Here is a 27,134-nt window from a genome sequence, read left to right on the forward strand (position 1 = left end):
TGCTCACTCCGGTCGCGTTATCGATCGAGTCTTCTTTTCTCTGACGAGCGACCCTCCCTCATCGCCCCCTTCACCCTCTTCCTTGGTCTCCTCCTCTGCCGCAGACGGCGGACCTCTCCGCCGTGTTCAGAGAGTCGTCCCCCTCCACCCCTCTGATCTTCGTGCTCTCCCCCGGGACCGACCCCGCTGCTGACCTCTACAAGTTCGCCGAGGCCATGAAGTTCTCCAAGAAGCTGAACGCCATCTCCCTGGGGCAGGGCCAGGTGAGAGCTGGGCACTCACTGGCCCCACCTTCCAGGCTGGGAAATGTCCTGCTTGACCCACATCCTCCAAACCACCTGCTCCTGAGAGCAGGACAGAACAGAATCTTGTATGTTTTGTTTCTGTCACAACATCTCTGGTTATGAATTGTCCGGGTGCTTTCTGGACTGGATGCAGCCCTTTGTTAGGGCAAAGCAGGGGTAAAGCCATTGAAAACGACAGGCTTTCTCCTTTCTCAGCTGCAGGTGGACGACTGCTGATAACAGCTTTTGTGTCTGACAGTGTTATTCGTGCCACCGCCCGCGGCTGTGCTTCACAGTGTGAAAGAAAGTGACTTCGCTGTGCTTGCTTACAGAGGGCTCCGACAGCTCCTCCTGCACTCTGTGAGGGAGATGTGAGCCCCCTTGTACCCAGCACCAAGGGCGCAAGGTCATATCGCTCTTATCGTGGTTGTGATATTTGGTGTGCAGGGCCCGCGGGCAGAGACGATGATGCACAGCGCCATGGAGAGAGGAAAGTGGATCTTCTTCCAGAACTGCCACCTGGCGCCCAGCTGGATGCCCTCACTAGAGAGGCTCATTGAGACCATTGACATCGACAAGGTGAGGCGCAGACAGGGGGCCAGGTGGACAGGGGACAGGGAGCTAGGCAGACAGGCAGACAGGTGGACAGGGGACTGGGAGCTAGGCAGACAGGTGGACAGGAGGCCAGGCAATACGGTGCACATGCTGAAGCACGCTCTGATGTGCAGACCGACCTGCAGACACACAAGCAGGCACAGCCTTACTGTGCTCCTCATGGCATCCAACTACAGCAGGAGACAGAAACTAGTGTGGGAAGCACATGGTTTGTAGGACGCTGCAGTGCCCGTTCAGTGAGCAGACTGAGCCCTGCGTACCAGACATCACCAGTGTAGGACAACCGCAACCTGGCCAGAATCGTCCAGACAGTGGAGCACAGTGGCGAGGTCAGCCAGGTCATTCTTCTTCTGCCGGTCAGCAGGGCCGGGCCTGCGATGACCCATGTGACTGTGAGCCTGTGCCAGTCCACCTGCCCCTGATGAAAGCTGCCTCTCCTGGCACTGAGGGACTCACAGCCTGACAGTGGCAGAGGATTCTGACAGGGCAGGTCGTATAGGAAAGCGCACATTGCCCTTGATCCCCTTGGTTCATATAGGAGGGATACCAGTAAGCTGAGCTGTTAGCCGCTGGCAGCTCCAGTGTGTGAGAAACAGTCGGTCCCAATTTAAAAAAATAAAAATGAAGAGCAGAAAAGACCCTAGTGACTGTGCCTTCCCCCCGATCTCTGATTCCAGGTGCACCGGGATTTCCGCCTGTGGCTGACCAGTCTTCCCAGTAACAAGTTCCCAGTGTCCATCCTGCAGAACGGCTCCAAGATGACCATCGAGCCCCCCCGCGGCATCAAGGCCAACCTGCTGAAGTCCTACCTCAGCCTGACGGACGACTTCCTCGGCTCCTGCTCCAAGGTGGGGTGCGCTCGGAGAGCAGGAGCTCACTCGGGGTCCCCTGCTCCAGCCACATGGATCACCCCATTGTCCCGCCCCTCTCCACTGCCCCCTCTTCCTTCTCTCTCTCTCTCTCTGTGTCTCTCTTGCTCTCTGCTTCTTCAGCCAGATCCCAGCCCTTATCTTACACTGCTCACACACTCCCTGCCTCATTCCTTCCCTTCCTGCTGGGCTGTGCTACTGTTCCCACTGCACGATTCTGTTCCTGCTCCATTTTTTAAATATAACGGTGTGGCGCTTGCGCGCTGCAGCTGCTGCGCCGGACGTCTGCTTTGCTCCGGCTCACCCTGTGCTTTGTCAGCCCTCTCACCGAGCGACCATCTCGGCTGACGCTGTGTCTCCTCTGCAGGTGAGCGAGTTCAAGTCCCTGCTGCTGTCGCTCTGCCTGTTCCATGGCAACGCCCTGGAGCGCAGGAAGTTCGGCCCCCTGGGGTTCAACATCCCGTACGAGTTCACCGACGGGGACCTGCGCATCTGCATCAGCCAGCTGAAGATGTTCCTGGATGAGTACCAGGACATCCCCTACAAGGTGCGGCAGCCCTGCGCCCGTGCCGCTCAGCTCAGGGGTTGTATCAGAAAACCAAAGGCAACACGAAAATAGAAGTAGCAGGATGAGCAGGCATCAGTCACCTCTCTGCCTGGTCCCTCTGTCCTGCAGCGTTGACCGGCCATTAACACATGACGTGATATTGATGCACGAGTGTGGATAGCAGCCCAGGCAATGCCTCATACCCCCCAGATAATCTGTCTCACTCAGAATTTAATTAAATCTTAGGAAGAACAGGTCATATTACGCATCGCACATGCCGACTATCTCTATGTGATCAGTGAGATTATTTTTCAGTGCTTTAAGCAGTGTTGTATTAAACAGAAACATTAGAAAACAATGCTGGCAGTAACCAAACAGTGGATTGGGGACAGTACAGATATAGTATGTGCGTGATATACCCAGTATCTTATCTTATTTGCAGTTATATGCACTGTGTGGATAGTGGCAACCAACTGTTGACTCTCTTGCTTGCGTGTTTCCCCTTGTTCTCCAGGTGCTGCAGTACACAGCCGGGGAGATAAACTACGGGGGACGTGTGACGGATGACTGGGACCGTCGCTGCATCCTCAACATCCTGCAGGATTTCTACTGCCCTGCCGTGCTGAATGAGGAGCACGCCTACTCCCAGTCCGGCATCTACTGCCAGATTAGCACCACCTTGAACCTGGGCGTGAGTGATCTCTGAGCCGCAACCTCCTCCGTGTGTGAACACAGCTACACTGTCACACCCAGCGCTCTCTGACCCACAACCTCCTCAGTGTGTGAGCACAGCACAGCTACACTGTCACCCCCAGTGCTCTCTGACCCACAACCTCCTCAGTGTGTGAACACAGCTACACTGTCACACCCAGCGCTCTCTGACCCACAACCTCCTCAGTGTGTGAACACAGCTACACTGTCACCCCCAGCGCTCTCTGACCCACAACCTCCTCAGTGTGTGAACACAGCTACACTGTCACACCCAGCGCTCTCTGACCCACAACCTCCTCAGTGTGTGAACACAGCTACACTGTCACCCCCAGCGCTCTCTGACCCACAACCTCCTCAGTGTGTGAGCACAGCTACACTGTCACCCCCAGCGCTCTCTGACCCACAACCTCCTCAGTGTGTGAACACAGCTACACTGTCACCCCCAGCGCTCTCTGACCCACAACCTCCTCTGTGTGTGAGCTCAGCACAGCTACACTGTCACCCCCAGCGCTCTCTGACCCACAACCTCCTCCGTGTGTGAACACAGCTACACTGTCACCCCCAGCGCTCTCTGACCCACAACCTCCTTAGTGAGTGAACACAGCACAGCTACACTGTCACACCCAGCGCTCTCTGACCCACAACTTCCTCAGTGTGTGAACACAGCTACACTGTCACCCCCAGCGCTCTCTGACCCACAACCTCCTCAGTGTGTGAACATAGCTACACTGTCACACCCAGCGCTCTCTGACCCACAACCTCCTCAGTGTGTGAACACAGTTACACTGTCACCCCCAGCGCTCTCTGACCCACAACCTCCTCAGTGTGTGAGCACAGCACAGCTACACTGTCACCCCCAGCGCTCTCTGACCCACAACCTCCTCAGTGTGTGAACACAGCTACACTGTCACCCCCAGCGCTCTCTGACCCACAACCTCCTCTGTGTGTGAACACAGCTACACTGTCACACCCAGCGCTCTCTGACCCACAACCTCCTCCGTGTGTGAACACAGCTACACTGTCACACCCAGCGCTCTCTGACCCACAACCTCCTTAGTGTGTGAGCACAGCACAGCTACACTGTCACACCCAGCGCTCTCTGACCCACAACCTCCTCCGTGTGTGAACACAGCTACACTGTCACCCCCAGCGCTCTCTGACCCACAACCTCCTCCGTGTGTGAACACAGTTACACTGTCACCCCCAGCGCTCTCTGACCCACAACCTCCTCCGTGTGTGAGCTCAACACAGCTACACTGTCACACTCAGGTCTCCCAGCTCTCTGACCCACAACCTCCTCCGTGTGTGAGCTCAGCACAGCTACACTGTCACCCCCAGCGCTCTCTGACCCACAACCTCCTCCCTGTGTGAGCTCAGCACAGCTACACTGTCACCCCCAGCGCTCTCTGACCCACAACCTCCTCCCTGTGTGAGCTCAACACAGCTACACTGTCACACCCAGCGCTCTCTGACCCACAACCTCCTCCGTGTGTGAGCTCAGCACAGCTACACTGTCACACCCAGCGCTCTCTGACCCACAACCTCCTCCGTGTGTGAGCTCAACACAGCTACACTGTCACACTCAGGTCTCCCAGCTCTCTGACCCACAACCTCCTCCGTGTGTGAGCTCAGCACAGCTACACTGTCACCCCCAGCGCTCTCTGACCCACAACCTCCTTAGTGTGTGAACACAGCACAGCTACACTGTCACACCCAGCGCTCTCTGACCCACAACCTCCTCAGTGTGTGAACACAGCTACACTGTCACACCCAGCGCTCTCTGACCCACAACCTCCTCCGTGTGTGAGCTCAGCACAGCTACACTGTCACACCCAGCGCTCTCTGACCCACAACCTCCTCCGTGTGTGAGCTCAGCACAGCTACACTGTCACACCCAGCGCTCTGACCCACAACCTCCTCCGTGTGTGAGCTCAACACAGCTACACTGTCACACTCAGGTCTCCCAGCTCTCTGACCCACAACCTCCTCCGTGTGTGAGCTCAGCACAGCTACACTGTCACCCCCAGCGCTCTCTGACCCACAACCTCCTCCCTGTGTGAGCTCAGCACAGCTACACTGTCACCCCCAGCGCTCTCTGACCCACAACCTCCTCCCTGTGTGAGCTCAACACAGCTACACTGTCACACCCAGCGCTCTCTGACCCACAACCTCCTCCGTGTGTGAGCTCAGCACAGCTACACTGTCACACCCAGCGCTCTCTGACCCACAACCTCCTCCGTGTGTGAGCTCAACACAGCTACACTGTCACACTCAGGTCTCCCAGCTCTCTGACCCACAACCTCCTCCGTGTGTGAGCTCAGCACAGCTACACTGTCACCCCCAGCGCTCTCTTACCCACAACCTCCTCCCTGTGTGAGCTCAGCACAGCTACACTGTCACCCCCAGCGCTCTCTGACCCACAACCTCCTCCGTGTGTGAGCTCAGCACAGCTACACTGTCACACCCAGCGCTCTGACCCACAACCTCCTCCGTGTGTGAGCTCAACACAGCTACACTGTCACACTCAGGTCTCCCAGCTCTCTGACCCACAACCTCCTCCGTGTGTGAGCTCAGCACAGCTACACTGTCACCCCCAGCGCTCTCTGACCCACAACCTCCTCCCTGTGTGAGCTCAGCACAGCTACACTGTCACCCCCAGCGCTCTCTGACCCACAACCTCCTCCCTGTGTGAGCTCAACACAGCTACACTGTCACACCCAGCGCTCTCTGACCCACAACCTCCTCCGTGTGTGAGCTCAGCACAGCTACACTGTCACACCCAGCGCTCTCTGACCCACAACCTCCTCCCTGTGTGAGCTCAACACAGCTACACTGTCACACTCAGGTCTCCCAGCTCTCTGACCCACAACCTCCTCCGTGTGTGAGCTCAGCACAGCTACACTGTCACCCCCAGCGCTCTCTGACCCACAACCTCCTCCCTGTGTGAGCTCAACACAGCTACACTGTCACACTTGGAGCTCCAGGGACACCTCCATTCTGCCTTTACTTCTGCTCAGCCACACCCACATCTCCCCGCCTCTCTCTGCTGTCCCCCTCTGTCCTGCTGCAGGGTTATTTGGAGTACATCAGGAGCCTGCCCATCAACGACACTCCTGAGATCTTTGGTCTCCACGACAACGCCAACATCACCTTCGCCCAGAACGAGACCTTTGCGCTGCTGGGAGCCGTGCTGCAGCTGCAGCCCAGAGCCTCGACCAGCGGGGGCAAGGCCCGGGAGGAGGTACTGCACAGGGGGGAACCTGGGGGGTCCCTGTAATAGGACAGGGGAGAAACTGGGGGTCATTGCACTGTTAGAGGGGGTCGTGAGTAAAAGAGAATGTTTCAGAACGGGCTGTCCCTCCTCTGCGTGAACGAGGGCTACTGAGCCAGGAATCTGTGTGGGATCGGAGCCTCTCCTCTCTCCTCAGATCGTGGAGGAGATCGTGGGTGGGATCGCAGAGAAGGTGCCCCAGCCCATTGACGTGCAGGAGGTGACCAGGAGGTACCCCGTCCTGTATGAGGAGTCCATGAACACTGTGCTGATCCAGGAGGTCATCAGGTGAGACACAGCCCCTGCTAGGGCCCCAGGAAACAGCTGCTGTAGGCACCCACATCTGTAAGCAATACACTACACACAGTGTCTGTGTGGGTCCTAATGCCCCAGTATGGTGACGGGGACACTATAATGTAAAAAGGCACCTTCCTTTGGATAAGATGCAAAACCGAGGTCCTGACTCTGTGGTAATTAAAAATCCCAGGGCGTTTCTCGAAAAAAAAAGTAGGGGTGTTACCCCATGTCCTGGCCAAATCTCCCCCTGGCCTTTACCAGTCATGGCCTCCTAATAATCCCCATCTCTGAACTGGCTCGTCCCCACTGAGAGCTGGGGTGTGGGGAGCGTACTGGAGCATTCTGGCTGCCGTCGCATCATCCAGGTGGGCTGTAACTTCGGTGCTGGTGGAGATTACCTGTAAAGTGTCTTATTTACTGGCTGAGCCACACAGCAGCCCAGTGCAGGGCACATCTAGGCAGAAATAGACACAGCATAGCAACTTACTCTCCATTGCATCAGTCAATGCTGCCACCTCCTCCACCAGGTGTGGAAGTACTGTAGAGGGAGTGGGATTTCATTTCAGCAGAGCTATGAGGTTTATCAGGCTTTATCTGTACACATTTACTGCTGTAGTTCTAAAGGGCAGGCCATCCAGAGGAGACCTCTGGTCAGGCCTTTGAACAGGAGAGTGTAAGGCTTAAAGCAAGACCTACAGCTTATTCTCTCTCTCTGGCCTCTCTGTTTCTCAGGTACAATCGCCTGCTGGGGGTGATCGCTCAGAGCCTCAGTGACCTGCTGAAAGCTCTGAAGGGGCTGGTGGTGATGTCCTCTGAGCTGGAACTCATGGCCAACAGCCTTTTCAACAACACTGTGCCACAGATGTGGAATGCCAAGGCAAGACCCCTGACCCCTGACCCCTGTCCCCGTGCTTCTCTAGCCCAGGAGCTGTGTAGCTCAGAAACTTTGTTTGACCGCATGGTAGAACCTCAGAATATCAGAGTGTAAAGACTGAACTCTGGGGCCCAGGGGGAGAGTGCTCAGGTGTAGTGTGTAGTGTGTTTAGGCCTCTCCCTCTCGGCTCCACTCTACAGGCTTACCCCTCCCTGAAGCCCCTGGCCTCCTGGGTGTCAGACCTGCTGCAGAGGATCAGCTTCTTGGAAAAATGGATCTCCGAGGGCATCCCTCCCGTCTTCTGGATCAGCGGATTCTTCTTCCCGCAGGCCTTCCTGACCGGGACGCTGCAGAACTTCGCCCGCAAGTCCGTCATCTCCATTGACACCATTTCCTTCGACTTCAAGGCATGTCTACACACCACTGCTGTCGCTCCAGCGCCTGCGTCCCGGCCGCAGACCGTCACCCTCACAGTTTGTGTCTGGACCCCCCCCCCCTCAGGTGATGAAGGAGACCCCCAGCGAGCTGGAGCAGCGCCCCGAGATCGGCTGCTACATCCACGGGCTGTTCTTGGAGGGGGCGCGCTGGGACCCCGCGGCCCACCAGCTGGCGGAGTCCCGGCCCAAGGAGCTGTACACCGAAATGGCGGTGATCTGGCTCATACCGGAGCCGCACAGGAGGGCGCCCAGCACGGGGGTGTACCTCAGCCCCATCTACAAGACCCTCACCCGCGCAGGTCAGAGTCTGGTCTAGGCTGTGCAAGGAGTGGCTGAAGTGTAGAGGGGTTCGGTAAAATCGCTAAGTTATAAGACAAGATCACTTTATTGGCCATATACAATTTCTTGCGTTAGGAATTTGTCTTTTTGCATACCCCAGCTTGCTCTCCATGAGACACACAGACAGGGAGAGAAGCTTGGGGTCCGAGCACAGGGTCAGCCATTTATACGGCTCCCCTGAAGCAAGTGGGGTGAAGGGCCTTGCTCAGGGGCCCAATGGAGTAGGATTCCTCTGCCGGCCGCAGGATTTGAACCAGCAACCTTCCAGCCACAGGCGCAGATCCTGAGCCACAGAGCCACCGCAGCGCCCATGGTTATGGTACAGAACAGGAAAAGGCAAAGCCGTACCATCAGGCCAGTCCACTTTGAAAACGGATCTCTGTGAAGCTGGAGAAGGCAGGCCAAACTGAGTTTGGGTGGGGAATCGGGTTCCTGTGGACAACAGTGCTGCTGGACCAGTAGGTGGCGCTCTCCCCTCTAGCCCGGAGAACCCAGGGATGCTGTGCTTTTGGGGAATGAGAAGCAGAACTAATTTTCTGATTATGCGTGATCTTTAAAGATTCTACTGCACTTCTCATAAGAGGTGGAAACCCCAGCATCCTGGTTAAATTCCACTGGAGCCTCAGACTGCCTGGTCCAAGTCCCCCTGCAGTCCTGTTGCATTGGCAAGTGCAGCCAAGGAGGAGCCTCTATGTGAGCAGCAGCCTGTGGTGAGGTCTCTGCTCCTGACCTGAACTGGGGTGGCGGTGTTTCAAGCCATCACTCCTGCTGAGGACACTGTAAACCTGCAGACAAATCAGAATTATTCATTATCGTGCAAGTGCCCCTTGAAGATCTAAATCACTTTATCAGCTGTTCTTCAGGTTTGTTGGTGTGGTAAGAGAGCTCTGGCATACCGACTCATCTCCAGGGAAGCTCTGAATTTCCACCACGTCTGTCTGCCTGTCTGTTGTTTTTGGTCGTGAGTTTAGATAACAAATTGCTCAACACTTCAGGATGCAGAGCCTGAGGACAGCAGCCAGGGTCACAGTACTGTGCTTTTTTTCCACAGCTATCTCACGGCTTCTCAAGGCAGAGACAGCTTCTCTCTCTCTCTCCCAATCGGAACTGTGGGGAGACCAGATAAAAGAGGCCCGCTGTTTGCAGCATTCATGCACAGCCTGTCAAGGGCACCTTCTGTAGCAGCTATTTGTTCAGCATTCCTACGCAAGGTGTCTGTGTGTGTCTGTGAAAAATGCAGCCAGACTTTCATTTGTGTGGAGTCACAGCCCACAGGCTTGGTCCCAGCCCAGCAGAAAGCCCCTGTCGCCTGTGGACAAACTGGCAGGGACCAAGCCCGCCGTGCTCACCACACTATGCTACAGCAGCGGGAGGTGTTTAAGAGTGTGGTCACACTTGGTGCTAGCCTGTTTTCATGGCGACTCCAGCTGGCCAGCAGGTACCACTCCAGCTCAATTGCAAATTCCTTTTCTGGCCTTTCCGGCCGCTCGTGCCATGAGGAAATCCAGAACGCATGGTGAGACCCATTGTCCAGACCCTGGAATATGGAAAATATTACTATATTACATTTTTCATTTTCAATTAAAAAAAAACACTTTATCCTTTTATCAAATGGTCACTTAAATTTCTGCTAGTCAATGCATAAAACAAGGTTTCTAGGTGGAGTCAGTTTCTCTTCGGAAAGTACCTGTTGCATGTGGCCCTCTCTCTGTGATTTCCTGCACACAGGTTCACCTGCTGGAGGATGATTTTCAAAGCCCATTTTCTCCAGTCCTAATTTTACTACTCTTTTTATAGCTTTGAAAACATATTTTGAGTAAAAAGAAAACAGTTTCTCTCTTCCACTTCACGTCCACATTCTTGCTGTGAGGGCTTCTGTGTAGCCCAGTAACCCAGACACAGCTGGTTCGGGTCTGAGCCTGTTTGCTGGTGACCAGGGCATGATACCCAGGGCTTACTGCAGAGCAGTGACCCCTGCGGCCCCCCTGGACACAGAGGGAGCTGCATCATTCCCCAGGTCAGTGCTGGCCTGCCTTGGACTCTGAGCACTGCTCTGAGAGGATGGGTGCCCACTGCCGTGCAGGCAAGAGCTGTAGCTATTGCCTGACATTAAAAAAACAACTAAACCTGGACATTACAAGACACTTAAAAAAAACGGCTTCAACATTTTTTTGAAAAAGTTGCAATTGCATTCAAAAAACAGTGGACATAATCCGTGAATCTACTGAAGAGTGTTCCTAAGACAGGAGTGCCCTTCTCCTCGACTTCGAGTACTCGAGTCTCTCTCACTCCTCCTCTCCCTCTCTCCTGTCACAACAACCCCTCATCTTCCCCCCACTGTGCCTTGGGATCTACTTTCACACTTAGAAATGAGATCCTGAAGCAGCCCTGCCTAACCGGAAGGGGCTGCATGATCTCATGGTGCTCCCCGTACCGTCATGTATCGGAAATCTGAAATGCGTCAGTTGCTTTTATCACTCTGTAAGTCATGGGCAGTTGTTTCTGTACTGAGTTCAGCCCCCTGGGCCTGAAGGCCTCTGCTCTGAGCTGCTCCTGTTTCTCTTGCAGGGACTCTGTCCACCACTGGTCATTCCACCAACTATGTCATCGCAGTGGAGCTGCCCACCGACAAAATGCAAAGACACTGGATCAAGCGAGGGGTGGCGCTCATCTGTGCCCTGGACTACTAGACCCATCAGCGCGTCTCCCACCTGTGCAGCACTGTGCAGAGTCCACTGGTTTTCCTATTGGCCAGATGCAATTTAAATAAGTTTCAGATACAGGGCTTATTAAGGGAGGCAGCATGAGGAGGGCTTTTGTGCCAACATTAAAACACGCAAAAACATAAAGGTTATCGTCAGGTTATTTAGTTGGTTTTTTTTTTGTAGATTCCAATATTTGTAAAGAATATAGTATTTTGGGCAGTGTTAGCACAGAGCATTGTGGTTTCCAGGTTGGAAAAAGGAGGAATCTAGACTGTTATGCACTGTAAGCCAATAAATTGTTGCAAAGGATGTACAGTAACTTTGTTTTTGTTAATCTGAGTTCGCAGTGTACTGCAGCCCAGCAGCCTGTATTTCTGACATCTATACAAAGACGTTATATTTAGCTCTGCTGAGCTCATTGGTTTACTCTTCAAGCACTTCGGCTGCCCTGTCCTGAAAGACACTTGAGGCGAGTGTGGCGCAATACAGCAGCAGCCCAAGGCCTGAGGCACAGCGCCCCGTTACAGGCACGCAGGCTGCTCAGGACACTCAAAGTGTCGCTCCAGCTGCTGTTTGGTGTTTTCACCATTTACAGTAAATGTTTGTCTTATTTGTAGCTGACAGAATCATTCAAATTGATTTTACATCTCATGAATATTATTCTTTTTCAGATGGGGAAATTAATTACTAAGATATTCTACAACTGCTTTAGGAACTGTGTGTTGACAGCATCTATATTCCAGTATTCAGAGGCAGTAACTTTGTCTGCTTGTACTGTGTGCAGCACCTTCCCCCCCGACTGCAGTTCCTTGGTGTCTCTGATTTTTTTAAAAGTTCAGAATAAATTTGAGCCAGCTCTCGGAAAGTATAAGGGGATGGACATGTGGTACTTGTTACCCCAGAGGTGACCAGAGAGTCTTCTCAATATGGAGATCTACATTCTTCTTTTTTCTTTGCTCGAGAAAGGCACCCTCGTCTATGCAGAGCCTCCGCTTTTAAGACAATTCCTGCTACATTAGGCCATTCCAGATCTGCAATTTAACCTTCGATCCGGTCGGGACAATTAGATTACTGACACTTGGGGCTACTCACGCACCACTGCCACAAACCCAATTAGAGTCAGACAGCACGAAGAGCAAGGAGTGGAAATTACTGAGGCCCTTCCTGCATGACAGCAGCCCTAGCAACCAAACACCAGCCGATATCGGTTTCCTCGCTCTGCCACATGTTCGAGAGAGACGCCGTCGTGCGCTGTCGTCATAGTGCAGGAAGGCTGTGTTTGCGTTTGCTTTTGTGTTTGTATTTGCTACAGAGCCCAGGGCTGGTCAGAGGCGAGGAGCTCTGCTCTCCCGGTCCTGTACCACTCTGCTTCATGCTCCAGCTGTGCTGGTTGGGGAGGGAGGGGTTCCAGAACAGTGGATCCAGTTGTTCTGGAAGCACTGGGCTCCTCTGCCCGTGTAATCGCCTCTCCTGCACCCTGGCGCTGGGGCTGTGATGAGGGAGGGAGTGAGGGGCAGGGAGCTGCCACTCTTCAAAGTGTCCCTGTTTCACAGGCTGGAAGAGAACAGCCAAAATGACAGAATCCTAGATATTCTAGTAGGGAGACATGGTGCATTCTGTATTCGAATGTGGCAGTAAGTTGGTTTTAAAATGCTAAGCAGCATGCAAGCTCATTTCAAGTGAGGCTTCCTGGGCCGTGACGCCAGCAGAGGGACCTGGAAGTGGTGAGGGAACAGAGACACAGGCCTGGGCTTTGCAACTGCAAACTGCTGCAGTACAGCAGCCAGGCCTGCAAAGTCACGGGCAGCTCTGAACAAGCTCTGCGCCAGCTCGGCCACACGCGCTCTCCACTTCTCCTTTTGTCTCCCTCCTTCCTGTGGATGTGCAGAATGACAGTGCACTTTCTTTTCTCCTCGGGTCATCTGTCCAGGAATGTCAGCCCGTGCCAGCTCAGTGTTGACTCGCTGCAGCTCAAAGCCTCCTTTCCTGGCATGACAGGGTTGCGTAACGTCTTACAAAGCATTTACAAGAAAAGATCATTGCTCAAGGCTGAGGCACTAGGGAAAGGGTGGGATAACAGGCACAACAGATTCTTTTACACATGATATTCAGGTGTTGTAAATGTTGTAGCTATTTCTAAAACAATTTTCGCATTGTAGTCCGGTCGCTTGGTTCAAGTCAGCTCTATGCCCTTAATTGATTAAGACAGTGATTCTCCAGTGGAGGAGCAACTAGCCTAGGTGTGGGAGGGCTAGAGATAGCCAAAATATGTTTGGATTGCTGCAACAGCACCCCCCTGTGGCTAGGCAAGAGTAAGAAGAAAAACAGTCCACAACTCCATCTTTTTAACACAGCTGTGACCTGCGCACGCCGCATGTCGCCTGCACAGGTCTCACTGGCCGCAGGACCCTGCACATGAGCCAGCGTCGAGGGCAGAGCGATCCAAATTCATTCCCCCATTTTCAGCAGGTCTCCCAAGGTGTGGTGTCAGCATGTTAAAACGAACAGGAGGAGCCCCTGTGTCCGCGCAGAGCTACAGGCCCGGTTCTGGCAACACTACAGAGCCGGGATACCCCATAGTCCAGTTCTGACACCCTCTCGGCCTGCGGTGTGTCTGGACATCACACTCCTCCTCCTCCTCCTCAGATAAGAGTCACTGCCCCAGGCTTGTTGAAAGCAGCACAGCCTGTAAGTATGACTAACCTCTCCGTTGCACAACGCCAGGGCTGCTGCCCGGCTCCAGGGTGAGTGAGCAGGTTCCTGCGGTTAGTCACAGCGCCACAGCCCCCACAGCACTGACCACTGGCCTTCATAATCTAACGAATGGGTCCCATCTTGAGACCGGCTCTTGTACCAGTCGTACGGGTGGCTGCTGGGGCGGGAGACACGAATCCGGCTTCAGTCTGAACGGGAGTTACAGCCGGAGCTGGTCCGTGTCTGGGCACAGCTACAGCAGCGGACCCCCTGACTGGTGCTGCCCCTCCAGCTCCAGCAGGGTGAAGCACAGACACAGCGAGAACAGATACCATTCAAAACGTTTCCAGGAGAGAGGAGATCATTCAGTCCTTCTATGCCAACAGCCATATCACTCTGCAACTCACAGCTGGCAGCCCACTGGAGCCCAGCAGTGGGAGCCTGGCCAGTACCTGGATGGGAGAGTCCTGGAAAACACTAAGGTTGCTGCTGGAAGAGCTGTCAGTGGGGCCAGCAGGGGGCGCTCACCCTGCGGTCTGTGTGGGTCCTAATGCCCCAGTATAGTGACGGGGACACTATACTTTAAACAGGCTCCGTCCTTCGGATGAGACGTAAAACCCAGGTCCTGATTCTCTGTGGTCATTAAAAATCATCATCCAGGTGGGGCTGCACACTGGTGGGGTGGGGGTGGGGGGGATCCCCGTTACCTGTAAAGAGCTTTGAGTGGAGTGTCCAGAAAAGTGCTATATAAGTGTAAGCAATCATTATTATTATTAATTATTCAAGCCGGTTTAGTAGGTAGTAGCTGATTGATCCTGGGATCTGGTCCAGCTGTTTCTGGAGAGAACATACAAGATGTACTGGGCGTAGAAACACACTGCATTGGTTAAATTGCAAGAAAGGTACAGGCCTAAAGTAATACAGTAGGTACTATAGTAAAGGCCGCTCTCCCCCTCTCGGAGAGCGGGGCGCAGCGCTGACTGGGGTTCCAGTCCTGTCCCGGACACGCCGGTGTCTTCACCCGCTCCCAAAGCGCATCGGTCACGGCTTCGCATCGCGTCTCTCTCCCGGGAGGCGGCAGCGACACTAGCAGCGCGTTTCTTCGTGTCCAAAGCCCCGCTGTTCAACTTCCTTGCGCAACACGTTGTGTAGTTTTGTTATTGTCGCGGCAGCTCCTCGGTGCGCTGCCGAGGAAACCGCTGTTGCTTCAGCCCGGGGTCGGGGCGGGGAGGGGGGTAGCAGGGGGAGGCGGGTCGCTCCGGGGCTGAAGTGCACAGACAGGCATGAGGACACTGTCTCCCAGGGCGCCGGAGCCGCTCGTCCTCCCTGGTAAGGCAGGAACCGCCGGGCCCTGCGCTGCGCCTTTAAGAGATAAAGACCTTTTCCGAGGCTGAAGTCATCGCTGGTGACGTGGGGGAGGACTCGCAGAGTCCAGCCGGCGAGAGTCCCAGCGCTCGTCCGCGTCCCGCAGAGCCGAGCCGTGGGACTGCCGTGGGGTCGCGGAACACTCCTGCGTTCGCGTCCGGATCCCACACGGGGGCTCTCCCGCAGGAGACTGGACAGCCGCCCCGCGGAAGGAGTCCCTTTCTCCGGTTTTTAGACCATAACTGGGTAGATTATACATTGTATACTGAGCTCCAGGTATCCAGTGTTTTATTTTGTTTTGTTTTTGTTTCACTCGCAAGTAAACTGAAACCGGTGACCTTTGTGAACTGTTTTAATTTTAATGTCAAGTTGGAATAGCTTGTGAACGCAAGTCGGTGTTTCTGGTTTCGGACGGTCATCTCGCACGCTCGGCCGCTGTGGGCGCCCCGGGGCTGCGGGGGGGCAGGACTGCGGACCCCCGCTATGGATTAATCAGAAGGAAAGAAAGGAAAACGAGCCGTAGCCGACCCGCCGAGGACGCGCCTGGGAGGCGGCGGAGTTGCTGACGACCTGTTACACCGGGACGGCGAGAGGACTGAAGGCCAGTTCGTCTGACACCTCAAGGTGTCGATTTGTAGTAAATCGACTCTTTCTCTTCTCTTATACCGGTGTAGACTCCGGTTTGCTGGTGGTTTCCTCCGAGTTTGTCTATTTTACCCCCAGCCTGGGCAGATACATTTCAAATTCCCGCTGTGTGCGAGCGTGTTTTTAACACGTTCCGGCAAGATGAGCAACGGGAACGAGCAGGACAAAGCCCCGGAGCCGCAGGCGGGCTCTCCGAACCCGACCCAGACCCAGAGCGACGGCAGTGCGCTGTCCTCGGCCGTGTCCAGCCCCCCTCTCTTCCCCCTGCCCGGCCACCCCAAGCTGGAGTTCAGGAGGAACGCGGTGACGGACGACTACAAGATCTCCAGCCAGGTGCTGGGGCTGGGCATCAACGGCAGGGTGCTGGAGTGCTCCGACAAGAGGACCGGCGAGAAGTGCGCCCTGAAGGTACCGTGAGGCCGGTTCGGACGGGTCGGGGGCCTTTTCGGACTGGGCACCGCCAGAGCCGATAGCGCTGCTTTACAAACACGCTGCCTATCGCAGCGTGAGTGTGTGGGGGGGCATCTGCTCAGTGCGTGTCCGGCCGAGACCGATTTAGCTGATGATGTAGAAGGAGTTTCCATACCTGCAGGTGGCACTGATGGCACCTCTGTGAGAGCGGAGAGAGATTATTACAGGCAGCGGAGCCGGGCTCGGTAAAAACAGTCAAGTTGCGGGCAGAGCCCTCCTGGCCGTGTTCGCCGTGCGAGTTTCCGAGGTGGGGGTGGAGGGGGGGTCTGACAGAGCCACTTGCGGAGGGAGGCTTTATTTCCAGACGCCAGGAATGACCCGGGGTCAAGGGTGAACCCGTCGTGCTCCTCGCGGCTCGGCTTAGCGTCAGAATCGGAGCCCTCTCCGCGCGCGTCACGCCGCGTGGGTGTAGAGCCGCGGAGCGGGCGGTGACGTCATGGCCGTGTCACTGCCTGTCGCGATCGATCACGTGGAAGGAAAGGTCAGGCCGCGTTTTCTGAAGCTTCCCTGGACTGACAGGGTGAGCGGATAATACATGTGTGCGCGTCGCAGCATCTTGTATGCCGGTATCTGCTGTGCAGAGGTTGTCTGAAAGAGGCAGTGACGTGGTTTTTGCAGACAAGGGCATATGTCACACAGAGACGTGACTGAGCCGGGGGCGGGGCTGTCTCACCAGAGGGCGGGGCCGCGGCACAAAGGGGCGTGTCGTTTGCAGCAGGGGGCGGGGACGGTTGTGCTACAGGACGGTGCTGTTGTGGCAGGGGGCGTGATTACTGTGCCAGGAGGCATGGTGGCTGCACTGGGGGGCTCGTCCGCTCTGCAGGCGAAGCTCTACCTGGCCCGACTCACTCTCACCTGTCCGGACCCCAGAGCCCTGCCTGTCCCCAGGGCTCTCTGCCATGTTCCCGACAGGAACGCCTTCCCAGACTCCCTTGAGGAATCTGCCCTTTCGCTTCTGCCAGGTGCTGGACCAGTTTCTGTCTAAAGGCACTGTATGAATGCGCAGGGATTGGTTCAGGATTGTCTGCTGCGGAGGTGTGCCCATGCCCCATGGTGGGAAGGAGGTTATCAAGCTGGGATGCGGTGTCATTGTGGAGCTCGCTGGTTCTTCGGGACGGTCCGGCTGAAGAGCTTCCTGTTGCCCGCAGTGGTGTGTCCAGGAGCTCGAGAGAACACAGCAGGGGGAGAGGTCAGTGGCCAGCTGGGGGTGGGGGGGTGACCCGGCCCTGGCAGGCAAACCCCTCGCCCACCCCCCCACCGCCAGGGCTGTTGGGACTGGCTCCTCCCCCGAAGGACCCTGCCCCCTGGACACTCCACAGTGGGCACTCAGGGGGTCTAAGAGCAGGAAGGGCTGCAGCTGGGAGGAGGCTGGGCAGCCCCCCCACTCTGGCGGCTAGCGAGTCCCTGATCCCTGCAAGCCGATTCTCTGAAGACCTGCCGAGTCAGCAGCAGCAGTGCGGCTGAGGAGTTTATCCCAGACCCCCACGATCCTCGGCTTCAGCAGTCCCTTCTGCGTCCAGCCCGGCGTGGTCAGGGCCTGGTGTTCCACACGAGCCGGAGTCTCCTCTCTAGAGTCACGTGGCAAGCAGAAGTGAACGCTCTCATTTCAGCGCCACTTCCTGTTCCGCAGGCTGCTTGCACAGGCATCGGCGCTGCTCGGCAGGGGTTTCCCGGTCCCCTTTATCCTCTAGAGGAAGCTCATTGGTAGTTTCATGTAAGTGTTGGAAAGGTCAGAAGGCCTTTTCAGCGCCGTGGTTTTGTGTGTGTGTGTGTCACTGTCAATGAAATACAGACCAGACGACTCAAGTGGAAACTACTGGCAAGTGAATGTAGAACCGAGAACAGGAGACAGTTCTCTACACAAAGGGCAGTGGGAGCGTGGAACAAGTTGCTGAGCCACGTTGTTGAAGATGATACACTGGCTTCCTTCGAGAAACAAATGGATGTGATCTTTGGATTGAAAACCTACTAACTACCGAATGAAACAAATCTGGCCGAATGGCTTCTTCTTGTTTGTAGCTCTTGTCTTGGTAAACCACAGTGAACGTTTCCATGGGCTGGCTTCCCTCCAGCCCGACCTCGGCCCCTCTGCCCAGGTCTCCAGGGAGACGCCTCTCTCTAATTGAGCCCGTTACTGCTTTAACTAGACAAGCTGAGCACACTTCACTCCGTCCCTGGTGCCTTCTTATTTGTGCCCACACCTCCTGTCAGGTGCACCTTCCTGAACTATCGCAGGGGACCGAGACCGTATCAACTCTGCCCAGCCGAGCAAAGAGTGAAGGTTTAAATAAGAAACTGAAGTCACAACCCGGAGGAGTCTGCCAAGGCGATGGGTTTGGGGATCAGGGCTCCCTCTGCCTGCAGGCTGCTGTGTGTCCGGTCAGCCCTGTGTCCAGATGTCCTCTCGGGCAGCCCGAGTGACCAGCAGAGCCCTGCTAAGGGCCCGGACGCTGGTGCAGGACAGCAGGAGCGCCAGTGCCGCGGGTTCGTTCTGAAGCGGTGCTGGTGACCGCGAGAGCAGGGGGGCACAGCAGAGAGGCTCGCGACCGAACCGGCCTGTAACCCGGCCGCGGACAGTGACTTTCCTCTCGGCTGCACAGATTTCACAGGTCGGCCGAACCCCCCACGTGCGACACCGCGGCCTCGCTTAAAAAGGCGCTCGGGGCGCCAGCCGCCTGCAGAGCAGCAGAAACAGCGCAGCCCCCCACAGCCCCCTCTCCGCCCAGGGGCTCACAGCGAGACTCGTGGCGATAAAACCGGCCCGCTGGGTTCTGCTGCTGTTCTGTGTGCGCGGGGTGGGGGTGTTACAGCTCCTACAGGAGCTCGGAGAGGCGGAGGATTCGGAGCTGCTCCCGCAGCCCCCGTAGGAATTTCCCATTCCCATAGGACATGCTGGCTCGCCCAGATCGAGCCCTGTTCCTGGGAAGGCTGGGGGGGGCACCCCGCACAGACACCCCTCCTCTGCAGGGGACAGGTCAGCGCCGGAGTGGGGCTGTGTGTCTCCTCTCCTTCCCTTCCTCACCCCAGAGGCCTCTGTCCAGTTCTGCCCATGTCCCTGCTGCGCTGCCGTGGGCCAGCCTGCAGGGGTCACCCCGGCCCCCCCCGCTGGGCCCCTCGCCCCCCCGCTGGGCCCCTCGCCCCCCCGCTGGGCCCTGCTCTGCTTCCCGGCAGCCGCAGGGGAGAGGAGGTGATGGAGGAGGCTGCTGTCCAGCCAAGACTCTCTTTAATTAAGCACGGTGAGCGATAGAGATGGTTAACGGAAGTTGGCACGCGTTCCGGATTTAATCTGCTCTCCGGGTCTGGAAGCCGGCCATCCGCGCGGCTCAGAGCAGGACTCCCTCACTGTGCTGCTGTTTCCAGCTGGACCTCTGCCAGCCTGCTCCAGCAGCAGCTGCCCCGGCCGCGATCGAAGCGCCAGCGGAGGAGAGCTCATCACGAGAGTTACGGGGCGACCGGCACGGGCCTGACGGCCCATTCAGGCACCCCGCTTCGGGACCGGGCCCTCCGGGAGCCCCTCTCCGGACACGCAGGGCTGCAGCCTAAGGAAGCTGACATGTTTCTGGTCTGAAAGAAGTGACTACAGAAATGCTCTTTAACAGACATAAATGGATCCCTGCCGGGTGTTGTTTCAAAGACTATATCCCGGCCTCCCCCCCATTCTCTAACCTCCTCTTCCAGGTCAGGGCTGTGGGAGAGCCAGGGTCTATCCCAGCGAGCAGCGGGCACAAGGCGGGGTACGCCCTGGACGGGGCACCAGCCGTCTCAGCGAAGGATTTTAGGTTTCAAAATTGATTAATTGATTAGTTGATTAGCTGAATGGTCTTGCTGTTAATCCAATGTGCTGCTGTTGCACCTGCACAGCAGCTGGAAGCTCACGTGTGAAAGATCAAGTAAACTAAGTGCCTGGTAGCTGAAGACAAAACGTAAATAAGTCAGATTGTCCTCCTGAGAAAGGTTGGGACCTGGAGCTGGTGGAGCCCCAGGCTCTGTGTTCCTGGGAAAGCGATCTCTCCCAGCCCCCCTGGGCTGGGCTGTGTGTTTATAAATATCCCACCCCCATCCTGACCTGCAGCCAGGACAGACCAGCCTGCCTGGCTGTCTCTCCACCCAACACTGAGGGCTCACACAGGGCTCCTCTACGAGCCCTTACTGGGGTGCCTTCTCCCGGTGTCACTGAGCCCTTACTGGGGTCCCCTCCCAGTGTCACTAAGCTCTTACTGGGGTGCCTTCTCCCAGTGTCACTGAGCCCTTACTGGGGTCCCCTCCCAGTGTCACTAAGCCCTTACTGGGGTGCCCTCTCAGTGTCACTAAGCTCTTACTGGGGTCCCCTCCCAGTGTCACTGAGCCCTTACTGGGGTCCCCTCCCAGTGTCACTGAGCCCTTACTGGGGTGCCCTCTCAGTGTCACTAAGCTCTTACTGGGGTGCCCTCTCAGTGTCACTGAGCTCTTACTGGGGTGCCTTCTCCCAGTGTCACTGAGCCCTTACTGGGGTGCCCTCTCAGTGTCAATGAGCTCTTACTGGGGTGCCTTCTCCCAGTGTCACTGAGCCCTTACTGGGGTGCCTTCTCCCGGTGTCACTGAGCCCTTACTGGGGTCCCCTCCCTGTGTCACTAAGCTCTTACTGGGGTGCCCTCTCAGTGTCACTAAGCTCTTACTGGGGTGCCTTCTCCCAGTGTCACTGAGCCCTTACTGGGGTGCCTTCTCCCAGTGTCACTGAGCTCTTACTGGAGTGCCTTCTCCCAGTGTCACTGAGCTCTTACTGGGGTGCCTTCTCCCAGTGTCCCTCCCAGCAGCCTGTCGGTGTGGGTCAGTGTTTCCTGTGTGCTGGTGCGAGGAAGTGGGCTCTGGAGGAGAAGCTCAGGGCAGTGTGGAGAGGACAGCGCCCCCCCTGCTGGGAACTGTGCCAAAGCAAAGGAAAATGCAGCCTGGATTTTCCGCAATAAACTGTTGGAAGATGATTTCCAGCTATAAGGAACTCCGGGGCAGGCAGACTGGCTGGGGACTGTGTGTAAACACTGCCAGTGTCTGCCCAGTAACCTTTATAGCTTTAATCACGGCTCGCGCCCGCTGCACCCCGCCAGCTGCTTGGAAAGCAGAGTGGCCCTCTTTTGTCACGGAAAGAGACGCTGTCGCTGTGTCGCTGTCACACTGGGGGGGCAGGTGTGCGTCGCTGGCTCCCCCTCCGAGTCCGAGTGACACCAGAGCTGTGGGTGTTTCCTGTGTGGAAAGATAAACCCCTCTATAAATATATATATATTCTCTGCTCTCCGGGCCGGCGGAGGGGCTGTGTTTCCTGTGGGGGCGGGGGTCTGTCCAGAAATACCTGCTCGCGGCCCTGCTCCTATTCTGGGAGGAGGGGAGTGTGCGGACTGTGCCTGCTGTCCCCATCAGTTACCGGGCTGGGAGAGAGGGGCAACACACACGCACCTACATACACACATATGCATGCACGCCACACACACATCTACACACACACACAAACACACTTGCACATCTGCACATGCACACACCTACACACACATGCACACACACCTACACACACCCACGCAGCAACACACACACAAATAGAGAGGGACTCCAGCCCTGGTCCTGGGGAGCCCCAGTCCACTTTCTTCCAGGTCCCCCAAAATTCTGACCATTTGCAAGTGATCAAGTTATTGTTTAGGGAAGTACTTTGCTGAGAGGAGCTCTGTTCTTGGAGAGGTGAAGGATCCTCTTGTCTGTGATCCAGAAGACCCCTGAACGAGTCAGCTTGTCCAGTCAGCTGGCCAGCAGGGCTCAGGTCAGCCGCTCCAGCTCTGCAGACACTGCCGGTGTCGACCTGCTGGACAGCGCTGGGCTGCGGGTCTCTGCGGGACGGTCACAGAGCCCGGACCGGGACTCCAGCTTCAGGGGGGCCGTGAGGTTCGGCGGGGCCTCTGATACGTGGGTGCGCTCTCGCCCGCAGATCCTGTACGACAGCCCGAAGGCGCGGCGCGAGGTGGAGCTGCACTGGCGCGTGTCAGGCGGCCCGTACATCGTGCGCATCCTGGCGCTGTACGAGAACATGCACCATGGCAAGAAGTGCCTCCTCATCATCATGGAGTGGTAGGTCTGCCGCCGGCCCCTGACCCTGACGCCTCCCTGACCCTGACACTGCCCTGATCCTGACACCTCCCTGATGCCGCCCTAACACTGACACCACACTTGCACCTCCCTAACACTGATCTCAATAACACTAACACCTCCCTAACACTGACACTTCCCTAACACTGACACCTCCCCGACACCTCCCTAACACTGACGCCTCCCCGACATCTCAATAACACTAACACCTCCCTAACTCTGACACCTCCCTAACACTGACACCTCCCCGACACCTCCCTAACACTGACACCTCCCTTACACTGACATCTCCCTAACACTGACGCCTCCCTGACACCTCCCTAACACTGACGCCTCCCTAACACTAACACCTCCCTGACACCACTCTTGACTCACACACATGCACAACTGACCCTGATGCCACTCTGACACCATCCTGACCCTGACACCCCTGATGCCAGCCTGACTCCACTCCGCCCTCAGAGCTGCCCCAGCATGGTTGCGCCCTGAGCAATCTCGCGCACAGCCAAGGCAGCTGTGTGAGCAGGTAGAACAGGGAGCATACCAGGGCAGGCGGGCACACTGCTGTGCTGTTTGTGTTTCAGTATGGAGGGCGGGGAGCTGTTCAGCAGGATCCAAGTGCGGGGTGACCAGGCGTTCACTGAGAGAGGTAAGGGTGAGCCAGGCCTTCTTTCCTCTTTCACAAGGACAACTCATGTGTCTTTTCTTAAGCCAGCGTGCACCTGTACAGACATAGCGAGACATGTTTTCAAGTTTACATATTGCAATACGGGGCAAGAAACTGTGTGTAGCATCAACACAGTACAGCAGAGCTGCCGTCCAGCATGTCTTGAGACAGCAGGAGGAGCGCAGGAGCAGTGCAGTGTCCTGAGACAGCAGGAGGAGTGTAGGAGCAGTGCAGTGTCCTGAGACAGCAGGAAGAGTGCAGGAGCAGCACAGTGTCCTGAGACAGCAGGAGTGCAGGAGCAGTGCAGTGTCCTGAGACAGCAGGAAGAGTGCAGGAGCAGTGCAGTGATGTGAGATATCAGTCATGCAGCAGGTGAGAGGCAGGAACAGATCTTAGGATCAGTAGGTACAGTGTCCACAGGCGAGCATAGAAGTGGTGCTGGAGTGTTGTTGTGCTGTGTAATAGTTTTCTTTCTGTCTTCCCCCAGAGGCGTCGGAGATCATGCGAGACATCGGCACAGCCATCCACTACCTGCACCACATGAGCATCGCTCACCGAGACGTCAAGGTGACACATGTCGTTCTGCGAATGCATGATCCTGTGGGTTGTGCAGTGGCCACCAATAATCAATCAGATTAGTTTATTTTCAAACCCTGGAAGAAAGGGAGTTAATTCCCACTCCCACCAACAAAAGAGGTGACACGTTTATTGAGGAAATTGTCTGAATCTGTTTAATGACAAAAAAGAACAGACTTTGGGGTCAGAGGTCAGGGGTCAGGAGACAGGAGAACGCAGACTGTATAGCCCTGGGCTATATATCCGGGTTCTCCCTGTCTCTCTGCCTCCTTCCCTCGATCTGCCAGTGAATCTATGGACTTCTCCCTGTCTGATTCCCAGCCGGAAAACCTGCTCTACACCACGAAGGAGTCCAACGCTGTCCTCAAGCTCACGGATTTCGGCTTCGCCAAGGAGACGACGCTGCACAACTCTCTGCAGACGCCCTGCTACACGCCGTACTACGTTGGTGAGTCGGCAGGAGGGAGACGTCTGTGCGTCTTCCTGTCCGTGTTTCAGTGGCAAGCACCCTTCGTGTCTGAGTCGTGAACACGCGGATTATTTGATCGCGGGCAGCGGGGGGTGTGGCAGTGAGCAGTGCTCCCTCACAGCTCGTAGGTCCTGGGTTCGATGGACTGCTAGGGCCCCTCTGTGTGGAGTGTGGACACGTGATTCTCCACAGGTCCACGAGGGTGCTACAGTTTCCTCACACAGACATGCTCCCAGCATGCACCCAGGAAGGGCTCCGGGCTGCCATAACTCTTACTGGGAACAAGTGTCTTTCTGATTGATCAATATGATTGATCATATTGATTCATTTACTGTAGATCACGAGAAAGGTTACAGACGAGGGGAGGCTTTTTGGTTTAGTAGTTAATTAATCAATGGATCTCGTCCGACTGTTTCTTAATGGATGCCAGAATATCGGATTCAACAACATGGCAGGGTATCTTATTCTAGACTCCCAGACCCCAGCGCTTCACAGATTTGCATGTTGCGTCTGTTTCCATACGTTGATCTAATGGATCTACCTGCGTGTGTTTCAGCTCCGGAGGTGCTGGGCCCAGAGAAGTACGACAAGTCGTGTGACATGTGGTCCCTGGGCGTGATCATGTACATCCTGTGAGTGCTGGCGTGTGCCCCTTGGCGTGTGACAGGCGTGTGCCTGAGATCAAGCTGCTGGCAAGAGTTTCAGCTGAACGGGTTGCATGGAGGAGTGATTTTCACAAACGTTATTCAAGCCATCAGCTGGACAGATTTGCTGCCTGCAGGAGTTTCACACTGACGTGTTCTGTTAGCCCTGGATGAGCACATTTCTCTTCTGTAAAAAGTGATCGGCGATGTTAAATGTAGTCTTGCCTCACTCCTCTCTCTTTCTTTTCCCAGGCTGTGTGGATTCCCTCCCTTCTACTCCAACACCGGCCAGGCCATCTCTCCCGGGATGAAGCGCAGGATCCGAATGGGCCAGTATGAGTTCCCGAACCCGGAGTGGGCTGATGTGTCCCAGGAAGGTACTGCCTCCCTGGCCCCAGCCCTGCCTATCCACAACCCCGCCCACAACCCTTTATAGCCACACCCACCCCAGCCCCATCCTGCCACAACCCCGCCCCCCGCCTCAAAACCCCACCCCCACCTCCCAACCCCTCCCTCCATTTCCCCGCCCCAACCTCAAACCCCACCCCCCATAGCCCCACCCCCTCCCAATCCTTCCCTCCATAGCCCTGCCCCAGTCCCTCAGCTCCACCCTCCATAACTCCACAGCACAGCATTGAGTTCAACTCGTACAGAGAGAAGATCAGCGAAAGCACAGCAGACGCTGGCCGTGGTTTCTGTCTGGTTCCTACCCACCCTCTGTAGCTCCAGGTACACAGAACCAAACCAGCCTTCAGTGAAGCCTCTTCCTCTCTCCCCAGCAAAGCAGCTGATCCACCAGCTGCTGAAGACGGACCCCAGTGAGAGGATGACCATCTCGCAGTTCATGAACCACCCCTGGATCAACGTGAGTGTCCCCCTTAATTCACCCAGCGCCCCTTATTCACAGGCAGTGAGTGTCCCCCTTAAATCCGCCCCCTCCCCCTCCGTCTGTTCTGAGCGTGCTGCGGCTGTGCCCCAGAGGTGTGACGGACTGGCGCCCCCTGCTGTCTGTTCTGAGCGTGCTGCGGCTGTGCCCCAGAGGTGTGACGGACTGGCGCCCCCTGCTGTCTGTTCTGAGTGTGCTGCGACTGTGCCCTGCAGGTGTAACAGACTGCCTCTCTGTCTTCCAGCAATCGATGGTGGTGCCGCCCACGCCGTTGCACACCACGCGCGTGCTGATGGAGGACAAGGAGATGTGGGACGACGTGAAGGTGGGTCTGGAGGGCAGGAAGTGACGTGTTTCTTCCTGTTCCTCTCGCACTGCAGGTGGTTTGTGTTTCTGAATCAGGTTGGGTTTCCATTGAAGGGCTTGGTCAGCAGGGTTAAGGGACACTTCTTTATTGCGGCTTTTGGACAAACCTGCACTGAGCCTGTGATCGCCTGGGACCGCAGTGGACAGTGTTTGGAGGGGTGAAGTCAGGGCTCCTGCCCAAGTAGGGGTTCAGGCATGGTTTGTGGATCCAGAGTGAACAGAGCTGCTGGCCTGTGATCTGACTTCTCCCTGTTTAAAAGGCAGCAGGTCAGGAGGGGTTACACTCCTGCAGTTTCACAGTACAGCCACTAGAGGGCCATGATCTTACCAGCTTGCCTCTGTTATTTTTTTGTTTGCCTGGCCGCCACCTTGTCCGGGGGGACTCTAAAACACACGGACACAGGAATACAGGAATGCCCAGATGAGAATGTGCTTTGTCCCTGTGATCAACTCCCACAGTCCAGCACCAGAAGGTGCTGTTTAGTGTCCAGTGTTTGCAAATAGTGAAACGTGACAGCAAGAACATGGTCTCCGTAGCCTTTAAGGTCCAGGGAGAGAAGGGAGAGCTTTGCGTGTTCTGCCGGCACTGTGGTCCTGCGGGTGTGCAGCTCAGTTTCAGGGTGCCCTGGGAGTGAAAGGAGCTAAATAACCGCCAGCTGACCTCACCGCTGCCTGTCTCCCCAGGAGGAGATGACCAGCGCCCTGGCCACCATGCGGGTGGACTATGACCAGGTGAAGATCAAGGACCTGGACACCTCCAGCAACCCGCTGCTCAGCAAGCGCCGGAAAAAGGCGGCGGCCGGAGGGGGCGGCAACACCGTCTGTAACAGCCAGTGAAGAAGGGGGGGTGGTGGAGAGAGGAAGGGGGCGCAGCACTGTGCGGAACAGCCAGGGGGAGTCCAGGATGGGGGCGCCAGTGGCGGTCGGCGCAGGAGCAAGAAGACTCCGGATTCCAGAGGACAGGTCGAAGAGCCCTGGGCTGCGGACGAGCCTGTAACAGTTTGCGTTGTGGTGAGCTCGTGTCCGTGCGTGGGTTGAGTTCTCGACCGCGGGGCTGTGGGGCTGCGGGTGTCTACGGGGCTCCTGCGCCCCCCCTGCCTACCCCCTCCCCACACCCCGATCTACAGAGACCCCCCCCAGGAGGCGAGATGAGTCTCCCAGCAGCACCAGCACACAGCGCCGGGCAGGGCCCAGCCCCGGCACACCTCAGAGACGATTGGTTTTATTTTATTGTTTCTGCTCCTTTTACAGAAATAAAACCCCTAAAAAAACAAAACATTGTTGTGCTTTTATTTCA

General features: G+C 56.2%; 2 protein-coding genes across 2 annotated transcripts in view; both read left to right on the plus strand.

The window, feature by feature from the left end:
* dnah1 (dynein, axonemal, heavy chain 1) overlaps window positions 1-10,934 on the plus strand; it is a 60,273-nt gene extending 49,339 nt beyond the window's left edge. Inside the window, exons 68-78 of the mRNA XM_088915541.1 lie at window positions 105-263; window positions 732-863; window positions 1,577-1,752; window positions 2,141-2,315; window positions 2,830-3,006; window positions 6,097-6,267; window positions 6,455-6,585; window positions 7,327-7,471; window positions 7,669-7,875; window positions 7,970-8,204; window positions 10,813-10,934. Coding sequence (XP_088771667.1) covers window positions 105-263; window positions 732-863; window positions 1,577-1,752; window positions 2,141-2,315; window positions 2,830-3,006; window positions 6,097-6,267; window positions 6,455-6,585; window positions 7,327-7,471; window positions 7,669-7,875; window positions 7,970-8,204; window positions 10,813-10,934 — 1,830 coding nt within the window. The remainder of the gene's footprint in view (window positions 1-104; window positions 264-731; window positions 864-1,576; window positions 1,753-2,140; window positions 2,316-2,829; window positions 3,007-6,096; window positions 6,268-6,454; window positions 6,586-7,326; window positions 7,472-7,668; window positions 7,876-7,969; window positions 8,205-10,812) is intronic.
* Window positions 10,935-14,918: 3,984 nt separating this feature from the next.
* Window positions 14,919-27,113, plus strand: mapkapk3 (MAPK activated protein kinase 3). Its single transcript, XM_088917209.1, has 10 exons — window positions 14,919-16,061; window positions 22,072-22,211; window positions 22,814-22,878; window positions 23,384-23,463; window positions 23,794-23,920; window positions 24,498-24,573; window positions 24,838-24,962; window positions 25,365-25,450; window positions 25,716-25,796; window positions 26,522-27,113. Exons 1-10 carry the CDS (start codon window positions 15,795-15,797, stop codon window positions 26,672-26,674), a joined length of 1,200 nt encoding a protein of 399 aa, XP_088773335.1. The 5' UTR covers window positions 14,919-15,794; the 3' UTR covers window positions 26,675-27,113.
* The last annotated feature ends 21 nt before the right edge of the window (window positions 27,114-27,134 follow it).

This window comes from Atractosteus spatula, chromosome 5 (genome assembly GCF_055471065.1).
Source record: "Atractosteus spatula isolate fAtrSpa1 chromosome 5, fAtrSpa1.hap1, whole genome shotgun sequence".
NCBI lineage: Eukaryota > Metazoa > Chordata > Actinopteri > Semionotiformes > Lepisosteidae > Atractosteus > Atractosteus spatula.